Genomic DNA, 27,470 nt, shown 5'->3' on the forward strand with positions numbered 1-27,470 from the left:
CGACTGCATTGTTCCTTCTCAATGTTTTGTAGTTTTCTCCAAATAAGCATAGTATGTGTTGTTCGTATGTAATATTCTACTAGTCTTTTCCCACTCAAAGGTGTAATCATGCACATTCCTAGAATGAAAGAACCACAAGGATTTGTCATACTTACCACCTGTTTTCGATTTAATTCCAGTAAAGTATGATTCTGCTCTGGGTGGGGATTCTAGCGCATCTGGTACCATTCATATACAACTCACAAGTTGGATTTTTTAAATTTGCAAAATAGCACAGCATGATGCTGATTCTGCTGCTCTTTCACTCTTGGACAGCATTAGCAGTAATGATATTGCAGGTATCCTGTAATCGCTGTAGAGCTCATCACCTTTAACATGTTTGAACAGATGACACTGGAACTCCGTAACAGTTCTACTGATAATACACAAGAAGAAAGAGGTGTCAACTCCCCCACTGAAAATGTTCAGAGTTTATTGAATTTTTAAAAAAATCTTGAGTACCTAAATTAAACAAATATAACTTGAAAGAAGCAGTGAGACCTGTTGAGTAAAGAAGTGCTATCTTGCACAATGAGTTTTGGAGTAGATATACATTCAGTACAGTTTAAAAATCTTGAAAGTGTCAACATAAAACAAATCCAACTTTTAAATATTTTTAATATTAGTTGGTAACTACGTTTTGAAAGATGCTTGATGAGAGGGACAGAGTGGAAATTGTGATTTTGATCATTTAGTTAAATTGTTCATGACTAGTTGGAATTCTTTACCAGTATCAGTAGAATATATAGCACTGAGAATAGACTCAAAATAATTTTCTTAAACTAAGTGAATGATTGGAACCTGTGATATCAGAGCCTTGCTAGCTCCAGTTTTACAAGTAGCAATTAACGTACAGTTATAAACCATATACACAGTTTTATCATTTTGAGTATGTAAGTAGCTCTGTATAAAGATCTTTATGGTCAATTTCTATTGTTCAGGCTAGCAACATTGCTTAATGACCATCCTAATAGAGTTTTTCCCTTATCAAAGTATATCTTCATTAAGTATCTATTCTAGTTTTAAGTCATGTGGAAGATTTTAAAAATTCCATCTTCATTAAACTTAATGAGATTCTTAGAGAATCAAATACAAATCCTCTGAAACTAATTGAGTTAAATTACAGATCAATTTAGTACGACTGTATTCACTGTAGGGTGATAGGCCCTCCTCTTTTTTTAGAGCATGATTGCCTAGGGAAATGAGGCTTGTGCGACTGCAGTGTCCATCCATCTGTCATTCTTCACAGCTAATAATTGTGAACCCATTATGCAGTCAGCAGAAGCAAACCAGATGAATTACACATGTAACTTGGAATTAGCCCAGGATATGTTGTCTCTTGTCAACCTGGCAGTGAGAGGGGACAAGAGAATTGGGTTTGCGGGGTAGAGAACCAAAGATGATATGCGACAGAGTGAAGTTAGGACAAGCAATGATGTAATGGTTGATGTTGATGGGGAGGATATAGGATTTGTGTTCTCTTTCCCTAAGAACTATGCTCCATTAGTTCTTTTACATGTAAACCGACTTAATTGCTTTTTGTTCTTGAAACATTAAAACGTGATATTTAAGGCCTGTATAGCAATATTGATCATGAAGGTTTCTTCTGGTTTTGTGAGAGGCAATGGGAGCTCTGTCTTAATGTTTGTAGAAGCTTTATTGTCTGTTGAAACTATTATTGCTTGTTTAAAGGCAAGACAACATTTTTATTCTAGAGTGGTCTTGAGAAGGAGAAGGCTACTGAAGACATTGAGGATCCCAATGCCTACAAGTAAGAGATGCTTGGATAATAATAAAAGAGATTTTCAAGTGTTGGTAGCTCTTTCTTCAGACCACGTATTTCTTTTTGCCTTCTAAGAGGAGGGAGAAGTTGATCACCCTGAATTTGGGTCATTTCTTTGTTATGCACAAAGTTTTTTCAACCTTTCCTTCCATTTCATCTACTCTTCTGTGGTAGTAGTTCAAATATGGTACTCTGAGACTTACTTAACTTCAGACTACAGAGACAATACAAGGTCAAGGTCAAAGCCCCATGATGTTAGGACTGTACAAATATACAGGAAGATGAGTCCTTTCTAAGTTACCCTCAAAGCCATTGAGTTCATTGGGAGTTTAAGGATTTCAACAAAATCTAAAAGGTTACATAAACTGTAATCTTTCCTCTCTTCCATTGAGATAACACCATTTCCTTTTTCATGTATTTTCAGCCTTGAGGAAGTCAAGCAGAAAAAGGAGTACGAACGGATAATGAAGGAAGCTGAAGAAAAAAAAACCAAGAAAAGAGAGGAGTTAATTGCACTGAGGCATGAGTTTCTTTTTCTTCTTCAAAAGAATCAGGAGTTGCCCAAGCACATGCAGCTGCACAGAGAGGTACTTCTGTTTTTTATAAGGGTCATTTACCTTTAAAGGCACCTTCTTCTAAAATGTTGCTGCCCAATGTATTGGGGCCAAAGATGTCCAACCCTTTGGATTAAGGTAGTTCTATGAATATATAATTTGCTGGGACTTATGAATCACAGCTTATGATTTGTGTCATTTAAGAAGCATGTGGGGAAAATGTGGTTCTCTGTGGAGATCTGAATAGCTCCTGAAATAAAGGATTGTGTTGATGTGCGTGGAACTCTGGCACCTGGGCAAAAATATTTATTACCAAAACCTAGTAGCCAAGATAATGTGATGCTGGGTTTTCTGTCTTTCTGCAGCAGTATGAGATGGACCATAGGATCCTTGAGGAGCTGGATAGGCAGACAGCACAGAGAATCCAGTTAGTGCAAAAGGAGCTGGCTTGGGAGCATGAGAAACACTTGATTGGACTGCAGAAGCTACGAAATCAGTAACCACTTTTCTTCTTCTTCTCCCTCTGACCTTGCATGGGGCTTATCATTTACAAAGTTGTACCTGCCACAAGAAAAAAGAATGTGATTTTTTTTTTCCCCTCATATAATCAATAATTCTTCTGTTCTGTTATGATTCTGTTCTTATTTTACTTGGAACATACACAAGAGTATACATTGATATTTGGGTATACTTACTTCTTTTGAATCTTTGCTAAAAATTCAGATATGCAAATCAAGGAAGTAGCTTCATTCTGATTCACTTCTATATGAAGAAAACTGGGGGGTTTTTTGAGACTAAGTTTGCCCGTTTTTTTGCCGGTAAGTTCAGTAAGAACCAAGAACTCTTATTGGAACTTTGAAGAACAACCTGTGAAATGAATCCCTGTTTTTCAGGCATGTTGCATGTCTGTCAGATATTTTAGTGTCATTGCTAACACAATGTTCCCTATATAGTTTAAAGTTACGAAATTAATTTTCTCAAGAACACAAGTTTAAGCGCAAGGTACATTTTGGGTTGGTTTTCTTAAATCTAAGTACATAGCAAAAGATGAATTCCTAAAAACAAATACACGATAGAAATAATACACAATGACAAAAACACCTTAGACACACAGAGTGTGTGACTGGGAAAAGACTTGAATGAACATGTTTTTAATCAGTCCTTAATGGAAGATGGAAGATATTCTCATGAAGAACCTGGTGTAAGTTTCAATATTAAGAGATGTCTTAATATGTTTATTCTTGAGCATCTCCATTCCTAGGTTATATAAAAGTCAATAGATAGTGTCAGATGTCATCATGCTATTATTTACTGACTTGTGAATTTACATGTAATGATTATATGTGCAATAAGTAAAATACATTATTCATGTCCTTTTGGTCAAGGAAAAATGGTATGTTGTGCCTACTGACATCAGACAGTTTTGTCTAATTTGGTTTTTCAGGTTTCGGGACTCACTGGAATTTGACACTGTTGTTGTTCATGCTATTCAAAGCAATCATCAGATTTCCACCTACAGACTTCTAGCAATGTCTGAGAAATACTACCAAGATAAGGAACGTCCATCATGGAAGAGGACAGTACTTAAACGGGCATGGAAACAAGCAGAAAAAAGGGAGATCGTCAGAGAGACAAGCCGTACGCATAGGGCTAATGATGGCCGTTTAAATCTTATCAGTAATATGGTTTCTGTCTTTCATCTCAGTTTGTTTTCCTGAGTTCAAGCTAAAGAAATTTATAATTTCTTTAGGTACAGGTAAAGAAATATAACTGTGGTATGTTTTTTCAGTACCTACATACATAGTAACACACATACATAGTTCTCCATGTTTAGGTCAATGCCAGCAATTGTCTGTCAACCCCATGGGTAGAATGTGACTAAGAGTCAAGCCAAAGAACCTGAATACGTTCAGAACATCCACTGCAGTGGAACTATACTGATTGACACCAGCTCTACAGGAGCTGTCCCAGGGGGTTTCCAGTAGTTGGGACTGCACTGTGCTGCATGGTATTTACATCTTCACATGGTTGTTTTTTGGTTCAGATGCTAGAATTTTTGAGGGTGAGGCTGAAAAGCTGAAGACGTCAGAGGTCCGAAAGCCAACCATGCATTATATAGGAAGCAAACATGAGCAAATCAGAAGAATTGTTGAGAAATCTGACAAGGTGAAAGCTAAGATCGTGAAGAGGAAGGCAGAGTGGGATGAATTGTGAGTCTTGAACTGGACTCTGTGCCCTTTTAGTTCTGCTTCTTGCCTGAGGTCAAGTAATGCTATTTAGCTGTCATATGGCACTATAATCTCTCTCCCTAGTTTTTTATATTCCTAATGGTTGTAATTAAAATAGATGAGTTTTCATGTATCTCTCAGTCTCAAGAGAGCATTAAAATCTTGCAGTTAGTTTCTGTGGTTCCTCTAAAATATTAAAAAACTTAAATTCAGCTAGGTAGCTGCAGCTTCAGATAGGGAATAAAAAGGTGTCTAAATTGATTATGAGGGACACCTAAACCATTACAATCAACTCTTAGTTAACCCTACCAGCACCACATAGAGCAGATGCTGTAACAGCTGGGTTAGGTCAGTTGTGCTAACATCATAGCTATTATGTGAGTGTTTGTGATATGCCTTCACGCTTCATGGTGGTCTTTATCTTGAGAGGCAAGAAAGGGGGACAAGACATCTTTAAATGCTCATGCAAGTACAGAATTTTTTCATTAGGAGATGAATGACAGGGAATGGGACCAATGCAGAGTCAGAGTACAAGGCTTTTTAAGGTTATTAACTGTTTAACAATATAGAGTAGGATCAGGTATTCTGTGCTGCAGGCTGGTGGAGTGTTGACACACGGCTCCCTGAGACTGAGAGCAGCATGTACTTGCTAAACCCAGAACTCAGTCCAAGTGTAGAGGTTTAACCTGTCCCATGGCAGACCTATGTTATAAGAATTTTTTTGGGAAAAAAATAATCTGAGGCTTTTGTTCAAATGTGCAAGGATATACTTCTCAAAGTAGCCATTGGCTTCTGAAAGAGTTGTGTGATTCTTGATCCCTAGCTCATCTCTCAAGCCTTGCTGCAGAAATCAGAAGATATGAAATGACCCTGTTTGTTCATCTGTATGCTTTCTGTCTTAAAGTTCAGCTTTGTTTTGTACCTACCAGATACAAGAGCAAACCTAGTGATGACTATGAGAATCCCAAGGATGTTGAGGACATCAGAGAAGCACAGGAAAATATGGGATGTTATAAGCTGAAGACTGCCCCTAACTACAGAGTCCCTGAACACAAGCGTATGAACACTGAGAAGAAGGTGATGCAGCTTACATCCCTGGAAGCGTTGGTATGTAAACTGATTCATTGGTGTGTATATTTCGCCCTTTTGGGGGGAGGGAGGATAGTGTATTAGTCACTGAAGAAATTTTTTGAAAGGAAATCAAAGTGGATGTGGGAAGAGGCCTTGAGGGACAGGCTGTCTTGAGTCAGCTTTAGTTACAAATCAGCCTTTCTCTTGTGAGCTGTCAGGATAACTGTCAGCTGGCTCTTTTTAAATGAGAAAGAGAATTTACCATTTCTAGTACTTCAGCAGGAACATCTGTCTTTTTGAATTCTTCAAAAAGTCTTATCATCTAGTAACTGGTATGCTTTCCTTAAAACACTGAGCTAAATAACTCCTGCCATGAAATACCTTTACAAAAACAGGGATGTGAGCAAGGACAGGCGTTTCTCCTGTGTGTCTCCATATTTGCACTTTGGCAATCACTGCTTCTGGGTACTAAGCATTGGAATCTTCCTCAGAAACCAGGTCTTTTGGAGCCACCTTTCTGTGATAGGATTTCTACAGCTACCACACGTCTTTTAACCACAAAGACACAAGAAGCTCAAATGTTGTACAGTATCTTTGTTGCTTTCCTTGTGACTTCTTTCCCCCCATCCTTCATCTCATAGGAACTGTTTTTCATTTTATTTGGCTGGAGCACAAAAGAATGACAAATTTCTTTAGCTAAAAGAACAATGAAGGAATATATCTATTGAACTTGGAACTGTCTAGTTGCTTTTTGGTAGGAAGGCTTATTTCTTTCCTGCTTATTGACAGAGGAGCCTCTTCACTGCATGGTTTATCTTTGTCTGGCGAAATGTAAGTTACACTCTCAGTGGCCCTGAATCTTCTCCAGTCTTATCCTCGTGAACCAGTTGCCTAATCTTAGGTACCCTCTAGGCTGGGTTGCTTTGATAGTGAGGTCTAAGCATTACAGAAGCAATGCTACAATCTCAGGGGATTTGTTGGATCATTCTAATCTCATGCTTGGGCTCCAGTACTTCACTGTGGTGCTGATGTTACCAGATACCCAGTGATTAACCTAAATCAGTAGGACAAGCCAATGCAAACAAAGGGAATAGTTCTTGTTGTAAATTCCAGGTTTATACAGATGAAGAATTCCAGTTACTTCAAGTGGCTAGTGTATAGGGTTGTTTTCTTTTATAAAGATCAGAGAAGTTTCTGCCAAATACATTAACGTTAGATCACATTTGATTATTATTTCATGTGAAAAGAGTAAATTAATACAGCGTCTCCTTATCACAGAATGATTGAAGTTGGAAGACATTTCTGACAGTAATCTAGTCCAAACCCGCTGCTCAAGCAGGGCCATCTAGAGCAGGTTGCCTAGGACCATGTCCAGATGGTTTTTTAATATCTCCAAGGATGGAGACCCCACAACCTCACTGGGCAATCTGTGCCAGTGCTCAGTGACCCTCAGTAAAAAAGTGTTTCCTGATGTTCAGAGGGAACCTCCTGTGTTTCAGTTTGTGCGCATGTCCTCTTGCCAGTCACTGGGCACCACTGAAAAGAGCCTGGCTCCAACCTCTTTGCACCCTCCCTTTAGGTATTTATATACATTGATGAGATCCCTCCCCAAGCCTTCTCTTCTCCAGGCTGAACAGTCCCAGCTCTCTCAGCCTTTCCTCATATGAGAGATGCTCCAGTCCCCTAATCATCTGAGTGGCCTGTCCTGATTTCAGCTTGGGATAGAGTTAATTTTCTTCCTAGTAGCTGGTATAGTGCTGTGTTTTGGATTTAGTATGAGAATAATGTGATAACACACCGATGTTTTAGCTGTTGCTAGGTAGTGCTTACACTAGTCAAGGACTTTTCAGCTTCCCATGCTCTACTGACTGAGAAGGCTGGAGGTGCACAAGAAGCTGGGAGGGGGCACAGCCAGGACAGCTGACCCAAACTGGCCAAAGGGATATTCCATACCATGGAATGGTATGATGCCGTGGTGGCATCATGCTCAGTACATAAACTGGGGGAAAGCTGGCCGGGGGGGGGGGGGGGCGCTGCTCAGGGACTGGCTGGGCATCGGTCAGTTGGTGGTGAGCAATTGCATCATGCATCACTTGCTTTGTGTATTCTTTTATTATTAATGTTATTACTATTTTATTTTATTTCAATTATTAAACTGTTCTTATCTCAACCCACGAGTTTTCTCACTTTTACTCTTCTGATTCCCTCCCCCATCCCACTGGGGCCAGGGGGGAGAGAGTGAGCAAGCGGCTGTGTGGTGCTCAGTTGCCGGCTGAGGTTAAACCACGACATGGCCCTTCACTGGACTGTCTCCAGTAGTCCCATCTCTCTCTTGTATTGGGGAGCCCAGAACGGACACAGCACTCCAGATGTGACCTTGCCAGTGCTGAGGAGGGATCACCTCCCTTGACCTGTGGCAACACTCCCTAATGCAGTCCAGGATACTGTTAGCCCTCTTTGCCACAATGGCACGTTGCTGGCTCATGGTCCACTTGGTGTCCACCAAGACCCACAGGTTCTTTTCTGCAAAACTGCTTTCCAGCTGGTCAGCCCCCAGCATGTACTGGTGCATAAGGTTGTTCCTCCCCAGATGCAGGACTTTGCACTTCCACTTGTTGAACTTCATGAAGTTGCTGTCAGCCCATCGCTCTAGCCTCTCCCTCTGGATGGCAGCACAACCGTCTGGTGTATCAGCCACTCCTCCCAGTTTTGCATTATCAGCAGACTTGCTGAGGGTACGCTCTGCCCCATCATACAGATAATTAATGATGTCGAACAGAATTATTATTACTGAATTCTGAATATAGAATTATTACTGAGCTCTGCCTACAGGCCAAGCAAGATGCAAACAAGTTGTTACAAATAGGTTTTGCTGCGCTTGGCTGTTTAATTCCCACCTCTTACATGTGATATAAGTGGCACTTTTCAGATTAGTGGATCTTCATCTTGAGTTGGAGGAAAAAAAACCCAGCTGATGCCAAAGTTCTCTGAGTTGACTTTGGGACTCTGGATTGCTGGAAGGCCTGGATAGAATTTGTTTTGGACATCTAGTGGCTTTTATGAAATCCAAAAGCATCAGACAGAATGTTACTTTCCTGCTTTTAATATCGCTATCTACTATACTTCAAAAATTCAGAACTTTGTTCCACTTCTAACCACCTGCAGTAGCTGTGATTTCAGCTTCACCATCACATATAAAGGACAAGAATCTCATCTGCCTTCCAGAACATACATTTGTGGAGGACTGCCTCAGTATCTTTGAGGTTATATGAGATAACGGCTTTGTTTCAATGACTATGTCAAGGTCTAGATTTCTGTACAGCAGTGCATTTGGTAGTGTGTACAGTAAAGGTCCTCTCAGGTTTGTTTCTTTTGCTTGCTTACGAAATACTAAAAGAGATCTGATTTTCCTTTTGTTAGTGTATTATTTGTACTATATGCCTGAAAAGAGGGCCATATATCAAGGCTGAGATACTCTCTGTATTTAATGAGGGACAATCCAAATTACTAATCCTCTAAAACCCACAGCTTATTTTCACAGCCTCTGTCTGCTTTCTGCACTGCTTCAACATCTCATGTCAAGAAACTCACAATCAAGTCAGGAGCTGAGAGAATGGGGAAACTTCGTTTCCTTCTTACACCTTTGCTATTCACTGTGAAGGAGAGGAATAGAGGTGGTTCCAAAGATTTTAAAACCACAGACTGAAAGACAGGTGTTTAAAAATGCTAATGTGTGGAGATGGTACAGAAAAGAAAGCTAGCATGGAAAGAAGGAAAGTCAGTATAACAAGCCTCTTAATCATTACTTGTGTTGGGGAAGACTACATACTATGTAAGTGTTCCTGGGGAATCCTGCTAAAATTGCTTTTCCTTTGCAGATCCATAAGAGGAAAGTGAATATGAACAAAGAGATCATGTCTTTGCGGGATCTCAAGATTTCTATTATTGATAAGATCAAGTGTTTAGTGCAAGAATTGAAATCCATACAGACAGCCTTGGATTTATCAGAATGTCTCCCTCTTCCCCCGATCCCTCAGTTATACCCAGATGAGGTTCCAGAAAAAAAATTTGAGTATGACAGTGACATCCTCCTGAAGTTCAAAGAGGAGCAGGAGGCCAAGGCAAAGCTCCAGGAACAGTTGGAAGGGTCTCCCTCATCTTGTGCATTTAGGCAGGGGTTTCTTCGAGCTCCTTCCATTAAAGAGATTGACCCCATGGCACAGGCTGCAGGTGCACACCCGAAGAAAATAGCATCATCTGTGGTCACAGAGCAGCGAAAGGTTTTTGAGATCAAGAAGGCAGAGCCAACAGAAATGGAACTGGAAATTTCAAAGAGGGAGAAGATAAAAAACCTATACTTGCAGGAGACCTTGATTAAAAAGGTAGGAAATCAAAAGTTTTTTTTTTCAGATGGAACAATCCCACTGCCCCAGAAATAAAACCAAAACCCCTTCCTTCTGCCTCAGGATTGCAGCTACTCTTGCCTTTCCGAAGTTCAGGAAAATGCTATCTGGTGCAAATTTACAGTGTAAATCGGTATAAATACCTACCTGTGACCTGTGTGCTGGCTATCACTTGAAAAACAGATCTTAGATTTCTTATTGATTGTTCTATGAAACCATGAGCTTAGTGGCCAAAAAAGACAAGTAAAATGTTAGAAATTACTTGAAAAGTGACGAAGAGGAAAAAAAGGAGCATCACTACAACTTTGTAGATTCGTGATGTTCTCAGCTCTTAAATAACTGTAGTCCCGACCCTTTGGTCTCAAAAATGATTTTGTAGAATTAGAAAAGGTACAAAAGAGCGTAACCAAAATGCTTAGTCATGGAAAAGCTTCTTTAAAAGGCACATCTAAATGGATAAAGCATCTTGGGCCTGGAAAAGGAGCAACTGAAAGGGTTGGAGCAGAGGTGATAAAATTATGAATAGCATAGAAAAGGAGAGTGGGAATCACCTCTTAAAAGAAGGAGAGATATCAAATCAAATGGTCGTGTAGAAAGCTTGAAACATGCGAATGGAAATAGTTTTCCTATCCAACAATAACTAAGCTTTGGAACTCTGTGTTAGGATGTGGGGGAAACTACAATTTGATAAAGTCTGGAAGAAAAATCCATTCAAAGCTGTTTGACACAAACATACCACTACAAGCTCAGGATGTCCCTAAGTCAGAGTTTAGGAGGGTACAGAGAGGAGCGTGCCAGAGGTGTACCACTATTCACTTGTTTGCTCTGTTCCTTACCGTCTTTTCTCTAGCTTCTGCTATTGGCCATTGACTCTTTGGTCTACCCCAACACAGACACCCTTGTGTTCACGTGTGTGAAGGTTTTGAGAGAATATCCAAATGCTGCTGTGATCATCACATATGTATAAGTTAATGTTGGCAGCTGCTAGTACTGATTTAACTGTAAATGTCTAAGGGAAGAGCTGGCAGGTATTCTGAAAGAAGTCTGTCAAGGCAGAAGACATTTATTTATTGCTACATCTGGGATTGTTACATGAACTGCTTCAGGCTACTGTAAAACATTCTCTGAAGAGTAAAATACTTCTGGGGTGGAGTGGGATGCAGCGAAACATTCCTGTGAAGCCCTGGTGATTCTTTTACTATTGTGCTGAGAACAAAGATGCATTTGGGGTTAACTTTGTCTTTCTAAGCGCTTCAGTAATCCGTAGTAAATAGCATGGGCGAGTTGTTGATTTGACAGAGAGAATTTTTCCTTTCTGCTCTTTTCTCTAGCTTTACATGTTTAGCTCCACTCCTAATACTTTCCCTGTTCCTCATTTGACTCTCTCATATGCCCCAGATCAATGCACTGGTGATCAACTTTGATGCTGAACTTCGCTTTCTGCGGCACAAGAAACTGAAGCTGGATGTGCAGATGAAAAGTGCTGACCTGCGCTACATCACGTGGTATGAAGAGCTGCTTATCCTGAAGAACCTTGAGAAACGTGAGAACCTTCTCCAGGGACGTGTTGACACCCTCATCAGTGAGCAGGAGGCCATGCGAGTAAGTAGGCTGTGTGTCTCTGGATTTAACAGTACCACTAATGCATGGCTTGAAACAAAAGCAAGCCATAAAGTAAATGGTGGCATCTCTTTGCTTCATTTTAGCACTGATCCAGCATCTAGTGCTAAATTTTGAAAAACAAGAAGCTTTTGATGATCAATCTAGGATGGTCGCTTTTAACTTCCAATAGTTAATGTTTTCATAATCTTAACAGTTGTATTTTAATAGGTACTTCATGATGTGGAATAAGTGACAAATCATATACTTAAATTTAAGAACATACGTCTAGGTTTTGTTTGATTGAAGCATGGGTTTAAAGAGAGAAAGAAGTTTTGCATTTCCAGATCTTCACAGATACATCCTATATACACACACGTGGGTTGTACCTTTTAACTGAAGTAGTTTTTTTGTTTGTTCAGTCAAAATTGAACAGCTACCTTGCACAGATGGAGGATAGAAAGAGTGAGATTGTAAAGCTTCAGGAATGTGAGAAAGCTCTTTATGCCAACTTCCAAGCATCCCTTGGAGAAAACAATGAATTTGCCCATTTTCTGACCAAGGTTCTGAAGAAGAAAATCAAGTGCATGGAAAAAAAAGAAGTAGGAAGAGAAGCAGGTTGGAGATGCTGTTCTTCTTGTTTTATGGATTTGTTACACATACTTCCATGTGGTCAAGTAAATGTCTCTCAGTCTAGCTGGAGCCCTGGGTACATGCAGCACTGAACTTGGTTCAAAAAAACATAGATCTGACCTACCCAGATTTGTTTATATACCGACCCATGTTTTGTGGCAGCCATTTTGAATGATAACAATGGTGTAATTCCAGTTCTAACATGACTACATTTGGTCTGATGACAGCTCCTGCAATTTACTTCCTGTAAGTCAATATTGGGGACTGATAATTGGTATGAAGAAGAGGCAAAGCTTTAAATAGCTACTTCCTATGCTGTACGAACGGGAGCTATGGATAAGAGATTAGTGACATTCTCCTTTAATCTGTCCATTGACTAATGAGAGATCATAGACCTAATCTGCAATCGCCTATTAGTCACAGGACTAAACATACTACGAAAGGATTTCATTTATCTTAGTGACTCAGTTTTAAACTGTTAAGGCTAGGCAGTCTTACTGAGCTAAAATACTTGTGCTCTCTCTCTGACTTGGCTTTTGATTTCAAATGGGACACGATTAGCAAAAAGTGCAGACAACAGTGATGCTTTTGTGACAGTTTTGTGCCTCTGTGTATTTTGCTTGGTTGATTAATCTCTCCAGTAGAATGGTAAACCTACCAGGTTTAGATTCATAGCACATATAAAGAGTGGAAACATTATTGAAGAAAGTCCCAAAAATGTGCCTGTGTCTGTGCATTTGGCACTACTAGGTGATCTGTCTCCCTCAGTTTTTTGTTTTGTTTTGTTTTTTCTTTCTGTGAAATTATCAAATCAATGCAGTAGGCACGAGGTGCCTGGATCCACATATTACCAGGGTGTTCTTTCATGGATTATTGGGGTTGTGTTCACCAGCACATTGGCATAATGCACAGCTAGTGGGTCTGGGTGTGTTCTGCAAGCCAGCAGTACTGTCCTTCTCTTCCAGATGAAGAAGATGAGAATGAAGAGGAGAATGATGATGAGTCCAGCTTGGGGATTGATGAAGAAAATTCTGGATCTGAAGATGAAGTCTTTGATGACTCTGTTTGCCCAAAGAGTACCTAAGCCATCATTTCCTTGGATTGACTACTTGTTTAGCTTTAGGGGCAACATTGTGTGTTTAAAAAGAAAACACAGAATTTTTCCTTATTCACTGCATATTAATGCCATTAGGGGCCAGAATGTGTGTACCCCTCCTGAGTGCAGCATTTCTCTCCAGGAAATCTGTGAAGATAATGAAACTGCTGGTAGTATAGGGTACCCTAATTAAAAATTTTGGGAAAATAAAACTTAGCTAAGCACTAAGAATTAATTATTTTGTGTGAAGAACCATTCACCATTTCACAGCTGTTTTCTGGAGAGAAAAGGCTTCTCGCAGGAGTGGAGCTGGAGCGAGGCTGTAGCTGCTCTCTGGAAACCTGCTGCCTGGCCTAGCTAGATCCCTGTTCAGGGAAGTTCTGTGGGGACCCTGCCACGGTGTTAAACTAAGCTCTTTGTTACCACCTCGTGGATTTATGCAGCAATTGCCTGTTGCTAGGCTGCTCTCTTATGGGTATCTGGAAATTTAGGAGCTTTACTTTGCAAAATCCTCTTCATTCATTCATTCAACAAAGGCAAGCAACTCCTCCCCCCCCCTTTTTCTTTTGTATGAGTTTAACTAGTTTAGGGTGTTGGGTTTTTTTAAAATCTTTGTGTGATATGTCAATGACCATGTAACAATACTGCTTTATTTTCAGTTAGAACTTACCAACAAATTACCTTATCATATTTTTTTAAATTGGATTTTAACATCATTTTCACAAATTGAATTTTTGATTAACTCATCATTAATCTCCTTTTTCAATGAAATGTTGGGAAGAAATGAAGAGGATTTTTACTTTTTATTGAAAAAGTCCAAATTACTAATTTAATGGGGAAATTACATGTTGCATTAGCCTCTCCATATTTGTCTCTTTATGTGTAATTTGCTTTGCCTTTATTGGACTTTTTTTTTAAATTTTTTTTTTATTATGCCCACTGATTTGGGTTGATAAGGGTGACTTGATTAATATGACTGAAATCACTGCGTTAGAAATTCACAGATCCTCCTTACCATGAAACAAATGAAACAGGTCCTGTGAACCACAGCTTCATTTACAAATAGAACTATAAGTGATCCCTCCAGCAGGTTCATCATTTATAGGGAAGGGTGCTATGGATAAACAACTACATATTCACGTAATTGAAGATTATACTGTAACATGTATTAATTACTGGGACTGTATTACATACTTACAAAAGCTAACTTTTGAGCACTTGGCTTTAATATTGGCTTTGATGCATTTAGTCTTACTTCTGGAAACAAACTGTCTTGACTGAATGTAAAGAAAAAAGATCCATCCAAGACATTCACCCCCTCGTGGAGGAACGTGGCTTGTGTGGTTTATGTTTGAGAAAGCTCTAGGGAACCATAGGCTTATTATGGGGAACGCTGGGCAATGTACACAGTAGGAGAAGCTACTAGCTCAAGCCTGTAACTATAGTACAGTGATAATGAAACTAAGCTATTCTTTGACTTTTTCCTTCTCAGACTGCAATGAGGCACTCTTCCGAAACACCATGCAGCTCCGGCAGAAGCAGTTAGACATTGAGAAAGCTTTAACAGAGGAGAAGAAAGTTGCTGCTAACCTCAGAAAGAACTATAATGCCTTGGCCAAAAAGGTATTGTAGTGTTTTCTTGTCAGCCAGCATTAGCTGGCTCCATTACAGTGAAAATGTTGTGCTAGTGATTTTGGCTAAGATTTAAAAACAAAATTCTAACCCTTTGAGAGGCCTCAGTTTGGGTGGAGATATCTGTGGTAGCACAGAGGCAGGAGGCAGCTCAACATGGGTCACCTGTCCTCCTGAAAAGGGTAAATCAAGGTGGTCCAACCTTAGCTGCTACGGGGCTGGATCCAGGTTTTAGGTCCAGTTCCTTCCCAGCTGTCTAACCATCACGCAGCAGCAGAAACTGGATTCTCTGGTTCAGATGCAACACCTGATGTAGCCTGGCCCATCCTCTGTGCATGTGTATGGGGATGGAGGGATTAGAGAATCCTTATCCTAACACAAATGCAGGTTAAAATAAATGCATAAAAATGCTATTCTTCCATCTATTTCTTTTTGCTCTTTGTCATAGTAATCATTGAATAAACTCACTTGGTGCAAGTTTTCCTTTTAGCTTTTTTGAGTTCCTGCGTTCATCAAGACATTTGATTCATATTAATTCAAAAATATCTTAATTTGAAGGGTTATCCAGGATAGAGAGAGAGTTCTGCCAAAATAACATTATGCAAGTCTTGCTTTTATTGTGTCTCAAAAATGTTCCATCAAATATGCTTAACTTACAAGGTTTTTTGTTTAGTTTTTAAAGGCTTTCCTAAGTGCCAGCTGCCACATATTCACCCTGGGGTCTGACATTTGAGTCTGAATTGTTTTTCTCATGCAGAATCAATAAGCATTTCCAGGCATAACACAATAAAAAGTATCTTGCAGGCTCTGTAGATCTAGAAGTGTTTTAGACACTAAACAAAGCAGCTGTCTCTTGATACATACAGGGCTTCTCTAGTAAGGAGGTGTTTATGAGTGTACATGTGTACAGAGGTATTCAGGATAGAATCTTTCTTGAATACATAGATGAGCCTCGTGTTTGCCTATGAAACTCATCTATCATAGTATGTAAAAAAAAAAAAAAAGAATTTTTTTTTCTCCTTTCCCTTTGGATCAGGAACTCTAACATAGAAACTTGCTGCCTTATGTATTTGAGTACTACAGGATTCTTGTTGTCCACGATTTATCTTTCTGCAGGCAAAAGTAGTGGAAACCAGTCTGGGCACCGCAGAGACGGAACTGGAGACCTTTCAGTGGGAAAAACAGCAGAGACTGAATGAGCTATATGTAGTTGTCCCTTTGAAACTCCATCAGGTAGTTCAAGATGTTGTGCATCTGCAGGTGCAGAATGGCCTATATACATCTAAACAATGGTTTTACTGTTCTTTGGGGCCCTTAGTTCCTGATTCACCAGTCTCCTGGGCGTGAAGTGCCGTTAGTTAAACTTCATGCTGCTATTTCCTCTAGATTTTTTTTTTTCCTTCTCTACTCTTATACTGACAGAAAAGAGGTAAGGCAGGTCAGCCCATTGCTGAAACGTGCATAGTCTTCAAGTGTTTTATAGGTTTGGCATGGGATTTTCCTTCAGGTCCACACCTACTGATATTCTACTGGAAAAAAACTCGCCCCAAAAAACCAAACCAAAAAAGCCCCCAAACTATTGAAACTAATGGGAGTTCTGCCCAATTCAAGAATGCTGGATTGGATGCAATGCATTCATCTACACAGCTGTTAGCACAGGGATGATAAATAGAAAATGAAGAGGAAAACTCAAGACAATACTGTTATTTCCTCAGGGCTGAATCTTGTCCTCAGAGAGAGAAGATAGGCCTCTGCCTGTTCTGGCTTATATACCTCTGAGGCAAGCTCAGGTCTCTCCATTTGTTCCATTTCCCTTCATTAAAAGGTTGGTAATGAAGACAGAAGAGTCTAAGGCCTGACTATGCAGTCCTGCAGCTCCCAGATCATTCAAAAGTACAGTTGACAGGGAGTCCCTCACTCCCCCTTTGTTCCAGGGCCCATAGAAGGGTAGACAGCTTTATATGTAGGCAGTCGTCACAACTCTAAGTAGTCTTTGAGCTTTGCTGAGTGGTAGTGATTCCCTGGCCCAAAACGTGAGAGTTGTGCCCACACTTACTATTACCTCACTCATTAGTTCTCTAACGCTCCCACATTTGTTACCCAGAGATGACCAGCACCCTTAATAAGTAAAGTCAGCCTTGCTTATGGCTGTTTCTCGCAGGTGGAGTACTTGGTTAATGGGGAGATGCCCAGTGACTTCTCCCAGGCTTTGGTCTTTACGAACCAGTCCTTAGAGTATCTGCAGAAGAGAATGGTGGACCTACATAATGAAAAGATAATGCAAAGAGAGATCTATAAGAAGGCCCAGGAGCAACATAAGCAGCTTGTCCAGGACAAAAAGGAGATGGACATAAACATTCGACGTGAGTAACAGAGACTCTGAACAACACAGCATACTAGTGCTCATTCTGTCCCCCTCACTGGGTGTGGGTAACTCACCAGATGTCTGTCTTTACGCTCACCCAGATGTCACAGCTGGTTACTGCAGAAAATAAAGCAGAAAGAGCAGATCAAGTGGACTGTTTTGATGGTATTGGTAGTTGTCCAGCACTGCAGAGTCATTAGGCTGTGTGAAATAATTTGGGAACTTAATACAAGGAGAGTTGACTGAGATGAGACACTGGAAGTCAGGACACATGATTGCTATTTCTGGCTGTAAACCAGAACTGCTAGGAAAAAAATACTTTCCCCAAAGCCACATAAGCTTTTTTGGCAATTTCCTCCTCTGTGTAACATAAGAACAATGAAACAAGCCCTATTTGAAACACTTACTTTCCCAAGAACCAAATCCAAGGATGTGTCTAGCACCACCAAACCTGTGGAGGCCCTATATAGCCTTTGGTGTGGGAGTGGCTTACTAGGACTGGCTTAGAATGTGGCTTAGTGACAACACAGACATGGTCATGGGCAAGGACAAATGGCAAGATTCAGTTGTGAGCTCTGTGTGGTTTTGTGTGAATCTTTACAGAGCAAATACGAAAAAGCTCAGACAAAAAGCTGGGGGTAAGGCAGAAATTCTTATTAACCAATGAAAGACAGTGCTGCCATTTGTGCCATGCCCTTTCTGTTAGGACTGGAAGAGAAGTGCAGTCATCTGATGATGAAGAAGTTTGGCCGGTTGGTTGATTTTGAAGCAGTTCAAGCACACTCTGTTAACATACGCATGGAAGAGTTGGAAGTGCAAATAATGGAGAAAGAATATGTGCACTCCCAGGAACTCCAAGAGTGGGAGGTAAGGAGGAGGGCATATGTTATGATGATCTGTTAGGGCTTCGTTTGTCTGGGGCTGAATAGCTACACTAAAATCTTTTGTGAACAGGTTCATGTTTGGGTTTTTTCACCTGTTATTAATAGACCATAACGTCCAGCTCCCATTTCCCATCATCATTCCTACCTCTGCTTCAGTTGCTGACGCACATCCTATTTTCTCATGGAGGTAGTCAATGACTTTGTTTTACTTTTCTCAAATGCATCCTTCTGCTTCAGTCCCTATGCGAAGTTCTTCCGGAGTGTTTTCCTTTGGTTTTCAGCTGGCATTCGGCACCTACTGCCTCCTCCCACCACCTTTGGTGACGAACTATTTGAGTACAGGGCAGCCCTGCCTCATGCCTGGGATGCTAGTCTGTGCAGTCTGAAAAGTGCATGTCTCTATCTGGGGGAGCCTAAGGCTCAGCTACTGTGGTGCAAGCAGGCAGCACTCTTATGCTGCCCTTACAGAATGCTGTCATTGGCTGACTTTTTAAAAATATGGAAAGAGAATAATTAGAAAACAGTCAGGGGAGAAATCTCTCTTTGAGCAAGTGTCATGCCTCTTGTTTTAAACTGACTTAAGATTTTTTTTTTGTTTCCCACCCCCTGAGCAGTAAAACATCAGCACCTTTATACATATATCTAATACATTTTGTGATTTCTACTTTCTCCTGTTCATGTCGTTTGGCAACACATTCTGGGCTTAGCCTTGCTGGTGGGTATTCACTGCTCCTTAGGGAAGTGAGTTTGGTATCCTTCAACACAGCGCACGTCTAGATCTGGCTCAAGACTTTTCTAACTGACGTCAGCCAGGACACAAGTAGGTTTGTAATGAGCTGTCCTGGCCACTCCTTGCACGTTTGTGCGGCATGACACGTTGCCAGGGAAGTACAGTGTCGAAGCAGATTTGCAGTTCTTTGCTCTCCTGGCTATCCTGTGTTTGTAGCTGGGCAAAGAACCCCTGTCCTCCCTCTAGATTTGGATATGAGAGCCAAATCTCCAAGCGGGAACTCATAGCCCCAGCCTTCTCTGTTCCTCTTCTATGCTGGCTTGTGGCAGGTGTAGGAACCAGCTTAATATGTAGCGCACATACAGAAGTACTATGTACCCAACAGTTTTCTCTTTCCCCACACTTTTGCCTAACTAACTAACTGCTTTACCTAAATACTTAGGCATTTGCAATATTAAAAAAAAAAAAGAGAGAATAGAGTCAGATTGCACTAAAGGTACTGTGGGATCAGGTGGTGTATGCAGGATCAGTCTGTTGTTTACCTCCCTTCTGTGACACTTATGTTGTGCCTAGCACTTCTTCCCCACTTCACACTTTTTGTCCTCTCTCATCCCAGCTCAATTTTTTATATCTTTCTAGGAAAGAATCTTAGACCTGCGGCAGCAGCTCATGAAGCTGACAAAGGAAAACACCAGCAAGCTGCAGCAGCTGAACCGGTTCTGCCTTGAAAAGCAGCAACTTGAAACTAAGCTGGATTCACTAAAGAATGATCTGGTAAGCCTTTTAGCCACTGTACTGCATGCAGGGTTGGGACCGTTCAGAAATGGGTAAGGGTTCATCTGGCCCTCACCAGCTCTCTGGTCTCACATCCTGCTCTGCAGTCAGCAGTTCAGGCTAATACTGCTCAGCGGCACTGGCTGAATGGCTGCTCCAGGTCTTGTAGAAAGGGAGATGAATGAGCTGATCCTGAAGTAGGCCATGCCTTAGCTTCTCTGCTAATTTCTTACTTAGCTGCTTTCTAATACTGAAACGAACTCATTTCTAATTAGAAAATGTCTTGCAGCAGGTCAAAATTATTCCTTTGTTACATGGAAACAGCCAAATGAATTAAAAAGTTTTCTTTGCTCTGTGCTAGGGAATAAGGCAGCCACCTGTGACAGTCTGAATCTAAGTTAATGGTCCCTCACTCTGACTTCTGAGTAGTTCTGACTGAGGAGCGGAGACGTCATGAAGCTGTCCTGCTTCTTGGAAAGCCTCACTTTCCCACTTGAAATAAATTTCCACCATTTATTCTCCCATGTTTTATAGGAGTTATTTTTTCCTCTCCTTACAGGGAGTAGAATTTCAGGGCACCCGAACTACTGACATCAAAGAGAAGGCCAGGCTGGAGTCACGGCTCAAGCACATGGCTCGTAACACAGCCCTCCTAAGAGAAGAAATCAATCTTCTAAGCAGAAAAGATGGGTGCTTAAGAGAAGAACTCACTCTCCTTAGCAGAAAAGATGGGTGCCTCTTTCTACAACCTTTATCACCACAGGACTCTGAGACACCAACTGAAACATTCCCCGTTCTTACACCAGAAACGGTAACTAACAGTCCAAGTATCCCTTAAAAATGGACATGGTAAACTGTGGCAGTAGTAATATCTGGAAGCGTGAAATGAATTGCTTTGGCTATACAGGGGTTTAGTTGTAAAAGGTTATATTTGTTTCCCCTATCAAAATATGACTGTAGTGACAGATACGGAATAAAAAAGTGCAAATAGGTAAATGCTGTTACCAGTCCATTGCAGAGATTTGCACTGGGCAGATGCCCTGGGTGTGCGCGTGCGTATGTGTCCGTCTGTTCTTCAAAACAGTGGCTGTTGAAGGCTGCATATGAGACTTTCACATGGGCAAATATAGCTTTGGTACCTGTGTTCTCAAAAATACCAGAAGAGGTCTGCCTTAAGGGGGTGTGTTGTTATTTGCTGAACATCCTAGCAGCAATGGCAGTTCTCTGCTAACTGAGCTAGTTAGAGTCAAGGGAAGGGCTGTATGTTTGGAGAAAGCAAAGGGACTGTCCTCCTCAGGGCCTACAGTGCTCAGATGGGTATGGAGCCAGTCAAAGACTTTCCCACTTGCCTCTGCTCTGTAGCAGTGGAAAACTGCGCTGCAGTGTGGGACGTGGTATTTACCTGGCATGAGGAGGGTATAGCAAATGCAAAGTCAGCCTGTAATTCCACTGGCTCGCACCTGCCTGATCAGAGTGAGAGGGCGCCAGGCTCTGTATGTTTTCAGATTTTACTCTTTTTTTTCCCTCTGGCATTCAGTATGGTGGCAGCGCATGATCATTTACAGCACTTACCCTGCCTTACTGTGAAAACTTCCTTCAACCCCAAAGCGGAGGGGTTGTGTTGCACTGTTCTTCCAGTGCAATGTTTCTGAGGGTGCACAGGGAGGCTTGTGTTTTGTTGCTAGTTTTTAATTAAATAGATTGAACAACCTGCAGCTGCTCTTGCTCTTCGTCCCCACTCCCTGCCTTTTGCCACTGGTCTTTGTACACCAGACAGAGGAGCATTCAGCCAGGATCCAACCATATCCCAGCCAGGCACAAGAACTGCCCCTGCTGGCCCCAGCACAACCAAATGAACGGTACTTGTGCTGCCTGCCTTTTCAGTGGGTCCCTATGAAGGTGCTGAGCATCCTCTGGTTCCTTAAGGGAAAAAAAACATGCTTATCCACAGGCCTGGACGCTGAAAGCTTTTGAAGCTGGAAAACCACAGGATGGGGAGTGGGGGATAAGGAAACAAAATTTGCAGAGATTTGGGTGTCCGTCTGCCTCCCCCTCGTCACCAAACTCATGCAGCTGTCCTTGGGGATAAATTAAAATTTCCTCTAGCTGTGCTCCTCACTGGAAGTTTTATGTCACTTAACTGGCACAGGTAGCGGCTGTCCCTCTTCTCCTGAGCTCAGCATTGAGAATATTCACGTGGGTGAATATTTGGAAAACTATAACTGCAGGAAAACATCACCTTTCCCCAGGTGTGCTGCTTGCTGTGTGTCTGCAAGTAAAAAAAGAGTAGGTTCATTCTGTGGATTTAGCATGCAGCCAGCCACAGAAAAGACTAAAGCCTTTATTTTAGATGTTAAAGCGTGGGTTTGTCTTTACAGATACGCGGCTGCGGATGGCGTGTATGTGAAGGGTTGTTTAAGTTGATGAGGCAGAGTGCATAACTCCAGTCCATTCACAGGAGTGTGTTCCTGGGACGTGCCTTCCTGTGGGGGAGAAGAAAAGACCCTTTTGACAGCGTTATCGTTTGTGAAGCCCTCACTGCAAGAGGGTGCTAGATCTCGGTGGTGGCAGCTCTGTTTGGACCCATGTCCTGCGGCATCTCTTGTGCTGCTGTTTCAATCTTGTGCTCTGATGAACAGCCTGGTGCCATGGATAGCTGCTGCCTTGTTTCTTGGGTCCTCCTGTGACCTTGCTGAGGATGCCTTCTGTCTCCATAGCATTATAAAAGGCACATATACATCTATATACAAGTGCATAAATATATAAATAGGGGCGTTATACAAAAATAAATACCCATTCTCTTTTTCTCTGTAGAATAAGTCTTTTGCAAAAGGCAGCTTGGTCCCTAGCTAGTAGGAGAATGAGTCTCTAAGGGCCTCAGTGGTGACGGGCTGCTGTTCAGACGTCTTGGTAGGTCCTGACCCAAAGATGTGATCACTGGATTCTGGGGATGGAGATCTCTGGACTGGCAGCAATCTAGTCTTTCTACCTCTTCAACTGGCACTAGGCCTAGGCAGCAAGGGCTTCCTGAAAGGGAAAGCAGCAAGAAATGATTACGATGCATACAGAAATGAGAGATGCTGTAGTACCTTTCTAGTCAACAGTCCACTTTATGAGGATAGGTACTCTCATCGGAGAGGAAGAACTGCATTCTGAAAGTCCTGGCTACAAGGGAGTTTGATCTTATGCCTGCACACAACAAGCTCGATCCACACTACAGGGGTGGATCAATGGATCAGGTCCTAGGTAGATGGATTCACATAATTTTTCAGGGACCTTGTTGTTTTACTGGTGGTCTGGAAAATGCAAAATTAAGAAGGACTAAAGGACAGCGTCTCTGCAGCTGGAGGTGGGTATGTGCCCTTCCGGCAGCATACAGCTCAGGCTTTTGGAGAAATGAGAAATGTGTCCTCTAAAACTGATTGAGGCCATTCACAGTCCCCAGCTGCTAGTGCGGCCTTTCCATGCTGTTGGTTCTATGCAGTGTTGAAACTGTCCGTGCACCGTAGAAGCGAGCATGAACGGAGCCATCAAAGGCTCTACAGTGAGATTTCCCTTCAAGATCAGCCTAAAACGATGAGATGAAGCAAACACTGAGTTTTCCAGACCACTGACCTTGGTGGAACAGGGGATCCCGTCGACCATCCAGGCTAGGGCCTCCCACTTTGCTGCCCATGACTGGATGATGGAGGCCAACAAAGTGCTCTTGAAGGTGGGGACAGTCATCTCGTGGCTGAAGAAGCTGGTGAGTGGAGTCATCCGGGAGACTGTAGAGGAAAGAGCTGTCTTCTGTTCCCGAGTTGGGCAATCTGGGGAGGCAGACAAAGAGGTTTAGCCCTATTCACAGATCTTTCCTCCTTGAAAGATACGACTTACGTAACATGTCAGCCAGCTGCATCAATGCAATGACACAAAGCACTCCTAAGTGAGGGGAAGAGCAGAAATTGGGATATACTTGCAGGATGGGAATAAGGCGATGGGACCTGGTATCCACGATTCAAAATCTAGTGAGTGCCACAGGAACTGGAAGGAGTGAGTCCCGGGGAGCATGGGAATAATGACTTGGCATCTGAACAGCGAGACAGAAAGCACTGGCAATTGGACCCTGGCCAGATTCTGGGGCAGCTGTTTATCAGCATCCAGTCATAGATGTTAGCTTCTCTCATCCTACTTTTCAGTCTCCCACGTAAGAGCAGGGGGAGGAAAAAGGGGCAGGGGGAAGTAGGTCTTGGCCATCTCTACATTATCCCTCCCTCAAACCATAAGAGGAATGAGCGGTACGAAGAGAATTTAGACCAAGAAGGCCTAGTGCTGGAGCATGGATTTGTTTCCCAAGTGAATTGGGAGAGATGGGAGCGTGCTGAGGGTGAGCTTTTGTGAGCACGTAGTCTTGTGGGCCCTACTGGGTTGTTCCACTCTTCCCCTTCGTAAGCCAGGACTAACCTGGAGGGCTGGTAGTCTTGCTGGGCATTCCCGTTTTGCAGCACTCTCGCCTGCAGCAAGGCGTTGGTCTCCTCGTGTGACTGGAAGGAGAGAGAAGGATTCTCAGCAGAGCAACGCCACACAGCAACATTAAGAGGCAGGTGCTGATCTGGGAGCCAGAGCCGTGGGGCAGACTGGTGAAGCTCTTATGACAGAAGGCAGAGAAAGCTGAAACTGTTCCTTTTGCTACAGAGGACAGAGTGCAACTGAGCGCTGAAAAACTCACTTCACGCTTACTGCTGAATCAATGGGGTATGATAACCAATTTATAGTCTCAGCTGTGGCACTGCCTTGGCCTGTGTTACACACAGAGTCCTCAACATTGTCAGTCCCTGTGAGCTTTGCTCAGGAGAAAGAGGAAGCATTCCCTTAAGAGTAGCCTTTGCTCACTGCCTCCTCCATACTTAGAGCCACTGCCCCAAGAAACCACCTCTTCACCAGTGTTTCAGAGACCTTCCTGTTCCTCCCATGTCTCAGACTCCACTGCAAAGGGGAAGTCTCTATTAAGAAGCCAGTCCTGCCACTTCCATGTGCTGCAAAGGGTGCCAGGCGTGTCTGGAGGGTCCCTCTCACTGCAACCACAGCCTCCAGCTCATGTCAAACTGGTAACTGCAGGTGTGGACATACCTGTGGCACTTCATCTGGACTGTAATCTTGGGGCTTGGTGCTTGCATAGCCCACTCCTGCAGCGGGGCAGATGCCATTCAGATGTGCCCCGTTGGCGTAGGGCTGCCCGTTAACATAGGGATGTCCATTGGCACGAGGAGCAGAGATGCCCCTCAGAGGCACCATGGTGTACTGGCAGGATGATACCAGCAGCCCAGCTCCTGGGAAGCCCATGTCAATGGTTTGCTCTGCGGAGGGAAGAAAAAGGAAGTCTGAGGCCAAAAACAAGAGGTAAAGGTGAGCTGCTTGAAGCTCAGCAGGGATAGTGTTAGGCTGTCCTATCAGGCAGCTGTTTGGGCACCCAAAGCACCCTTGAAGACAAATGGTGGAAAGGGGCCCTACACGAAAGAAAAGGTAGTGCCCCTTTCCACCTGCTCTAGTCCCAGGGTTCCTTCTCAGCAAGGTAAGCAGAACAAGGGACAAATGGTGGCCTTTGTCTTTATTGGGTTACACAGGACATCTGGGATTTGCCCTCTGCCCACCCTCTCCCTGCTTCCCAGAATGTGCAGCCCTCACATTTTGGGTGTTTGACCCAACCACCCACAGGGCAGAGCATATCTTGTACATCAGGCCTCAAGAAAGAACCCTTACTCTGCTTGGACCAGGCTCTCCAAAGGCAAAAGGGGATGAAGGCCACGATGAGGAGTACGATAGAGCCCAGCACGACGCCTACAATCAAGTATGGCAAGTCGCTGGAACGGGCCACCATGGCTCCTGTCCCCAGGCCACTGTGCCCACCGTTGAGTGGGGGATGCTGCTGGGGGGTCACTGTTGAGGGTGGAAGGCGACCTGGCAGACCAAGAGACTTCCGAGCTGCGAAGGGAAGAGAGAGAGCGTTAGACACAGACATGGCAGGTGGAAGAGCAGCACACTCCAGGATGTCTACACTGCTGTGGAGTGGACAGACTTCTACAGTGGCTTTAAAGAAGTGCTCCTGGATGCCAGATGATTTCCTAGGCTGATGCATATTGCAGTACAGACAAGCCCTTTGTGCTTGGCTTACAGATCTGCCAGGCTCTTGGGCTGCTGAAGCAAAAGGAAAAAGGAAAATAGCTTCTCCAAAACACCCACTTGGACTTAACGCTGTTCCTGTCATGACAGTGCAGCTGCTTGGAAGACAACATGGGACCTGCTTATAACCGAACACAGGAGTTCGGAACAGCAAGGTAAAGTTAGCCCTTCTGGTTCCAGTCACCATCTATGCGACACTTAGGAAAACAAAAGGTAACTACTACTCTGAAGGAAACGGTGATGGACTCTGCACAAGGGGTCTGTGACCCATACCGGTATGGGTATGTACACATACTGAGCAACAGCATCAACAAACCTACGCCTCTCTTCTCCCCAGTGCTGCCTCCATCTCCGTGCCTGAGCTTGGGTGACGCACCGTCAGGCAGGGATGGTACCTGCCTTGCTGTGCTCTGACAGCTGCAGGCAGGGAAGGCAGCAGGCAGGGAAGGCTGCAGGCTGCACTCCCAGGGGCGCCCTGCGAAGCTAGTTACCTTTGGTTTCACAGATCATCACGTTGCTGAACTCGCTTTCACCACCCTCATTGAAGCACTGCATCTTAATGTCATATGAGGTCTCTGGCTGCAGGTGGCTGATGGAGTGCCAGTACCGATCTCCTGAGGAGGGAACACACACACGGTGCCGTTTAGCTTCCTTGGGGAACACGCAGACGGCCCAGCTCTGCAGCAGTGCTAGGTAAAGCAGGCCTGGACAGCAGCAGCCTTATGCCTTTTGTGCACAGGGCTCCTTCTGGCCAAGGAAGGTTCCTCCTTCCAGGAGGAACCAACAGCTGGGACCAGTCTCCCAATATCTCCTACCTTCCACCACGTCCTTCTTGTAGTCGCTGTCGTTGTCACTGTCAGTGGGGCGGTAGTAGATGTAAAAACCATGGATGGGAGTGTTGTTGTTGCTGGCTGGGATATACTGCAGAGAATGGGAGGGAGAGCAGAAATTAGCAGATTGTCTGTGCTCCATATTGTACTAGGTAAGGAGCAGTGGGGAAAAATGGGATGGGACAGGGGGAAGACCCAGCAGGGGGATCGTCCTTGTGTTGCTGCTGGTTTGCACAGTAAGGGCTTCCTTCCAAGAGCTCAGTGCTCTTTTATACTCTCACACTTCGCTTCTCTCAAGTAACAGACAAGCCATGAGTCTGGTCCTGCCACCCCAAGCATCCAGTACTCTGCTCCCTCCCAGCAGCCACAGCCAATGCTTCAGAGAAAAAATTCCTCAGCAACAGTGACTCAGCTGGGCCAGGACAAGCACACCTTCACCTTGACTCCAGTAAGCTCATGGCTTCCAGACAAACTGCATCTTGCCACAAAGCAGTGAATGCAGGACTCTCATGTTTCTGAAGACAGCTCTGTTCCTCCTTCATCCAGGGCAGTATTGTCCCAGCGCCATGTGTTCTTGCTGTCTTTCACCCAGTATTTTATCAGCTACTGTTTGTGTTTAAATGAACAGCAGTGCCCATCCTGCCCTGTAGCAATTTCTGGCTAGAAGAAGCTGGGGGAGAAGAGGGCAAT

The 27,470-nt window shown here is 43.1% G+C and overlaps 2 protein-coding genes across 3 annotated transcripts in view; one reads left to right on the top strand and one right to left on the bottom strand.

Annotated features, from left to right (window-relative positions):
- CFAP44 (cilia and flagella associated protein 44) overlaps nt 1–20,773 on the top strand; it is a 48,554-nt gene extending 27,781 nt beyond the window's left edge. The window contains exons 19-34 of the mRNA XM_076349168.1: nt 1,755–1,810; nt 2,247–2,409; nt 2,742–2,872; nt 3,821–4,014; nt 4,421–4,586; nt 5,534–5,711; nt 9,554–10,057; nt 11,477–11,680; nt 12,100–12,295; nt 13,276–13,386; nt 14,899–15,029; nt 16,155–16,271; nt 17,200–17,401; nt 18,110–18,270; nt 19,657–19,791; nt 20,351–20,773. Coding sequence (XP_076205283.1) covers nt 1,755–1,810; nt 2,247–2,409; nt 2,742–2,872; nt 3,821–4,014; nt 4,421–4,586; nt 5,534–5,711; nt 9,554–10,057; nt 11,477–11,680; nt 12,100–12,295; nt 13,276–13,386; nt 14,899–15,029; nt 16,155–16,271; nt 17,200–17,401; nt 18,110–18,270; nt 19,657–19,791; nt 20,351–20,629 — 2,928 coding nt within the window. The 3' untranslated portion in view covers nt 20,630–20,773. The remainder of the gene's footprint in view (nt 1–1,754; nt 1,811–2,246; nt 2,410–2,741; nt 2,873–3,820; nt 4,015–4,420; nt 4,587–5,533; nt 5,712–9,553; nt 10,058–11,476; nt 11,681–12,099; nt 12,296–13,275; nt 13,387–14,898; nt 15,030–16,154; nt 16,272–17,199; nt 17,402–18,109; nt 18,271–19,656; nt 19,792–20,350) is intronic.
- Nucleotides 20,774–22,118: 1,345 nt separating this feature from the next.
- BOC (BOC cell adhesion associated, oncogene regulated) overlaps nt 22,119–27,470 on the bottom strand; it is a 57,039-nt gene continuing 51,687 nt past the window's right edge. For both annotated transcript variants that reach the window (XM_076349188.1, XM_076349180.1), the window contains exons 13-19: nt 26,766–26,871; nt 26,442–26,564; nt 25,531–25,752; nt 24,901–25,127; nt 24,235–24,314; nt 23,407–23,600; nt 22,119–22,818 (exon numbers count right to left, since the gene is read on the bottom strand). In XM_076349188.1, the coding sequence (XP_076205303.1) occupies nt 22,637–22,818; nt 23,407–23,600; nt 24,235–24,314; nt 24,901–25,127; nt 25,531–25,752; nt 26,442–26,564; nt 26,766–26,871 (1,134 nt within the window). In that variant the 3' untranslated portion in view covers nt 22,119–22,636. The remainder of the gene's footprint in view (nt 22,819–23,406; nt 23,601–24,234; nt 24,315–24,900; nt 25,128–25,530; nt 25,753–26,441; nt 26,565–26,765; nt 26,872–27,470) is intronic.

This window comes from Aptenodytes patagonicus, chromosome 1 (genome assembly GCF_965638725.1).
Source record: "Aptenodytes patagonicus chromosome 1, bAptPat1.pri.cur, whole genome shotgun sequence".
Taxonomy (NCBI): domain Eukaryota; kingdom Metazoa; phylum Chordata; class Aves; order Sphenisciformes; family Spheniscidae; genus Aptenodytes; species Aptenodytes patagonicus.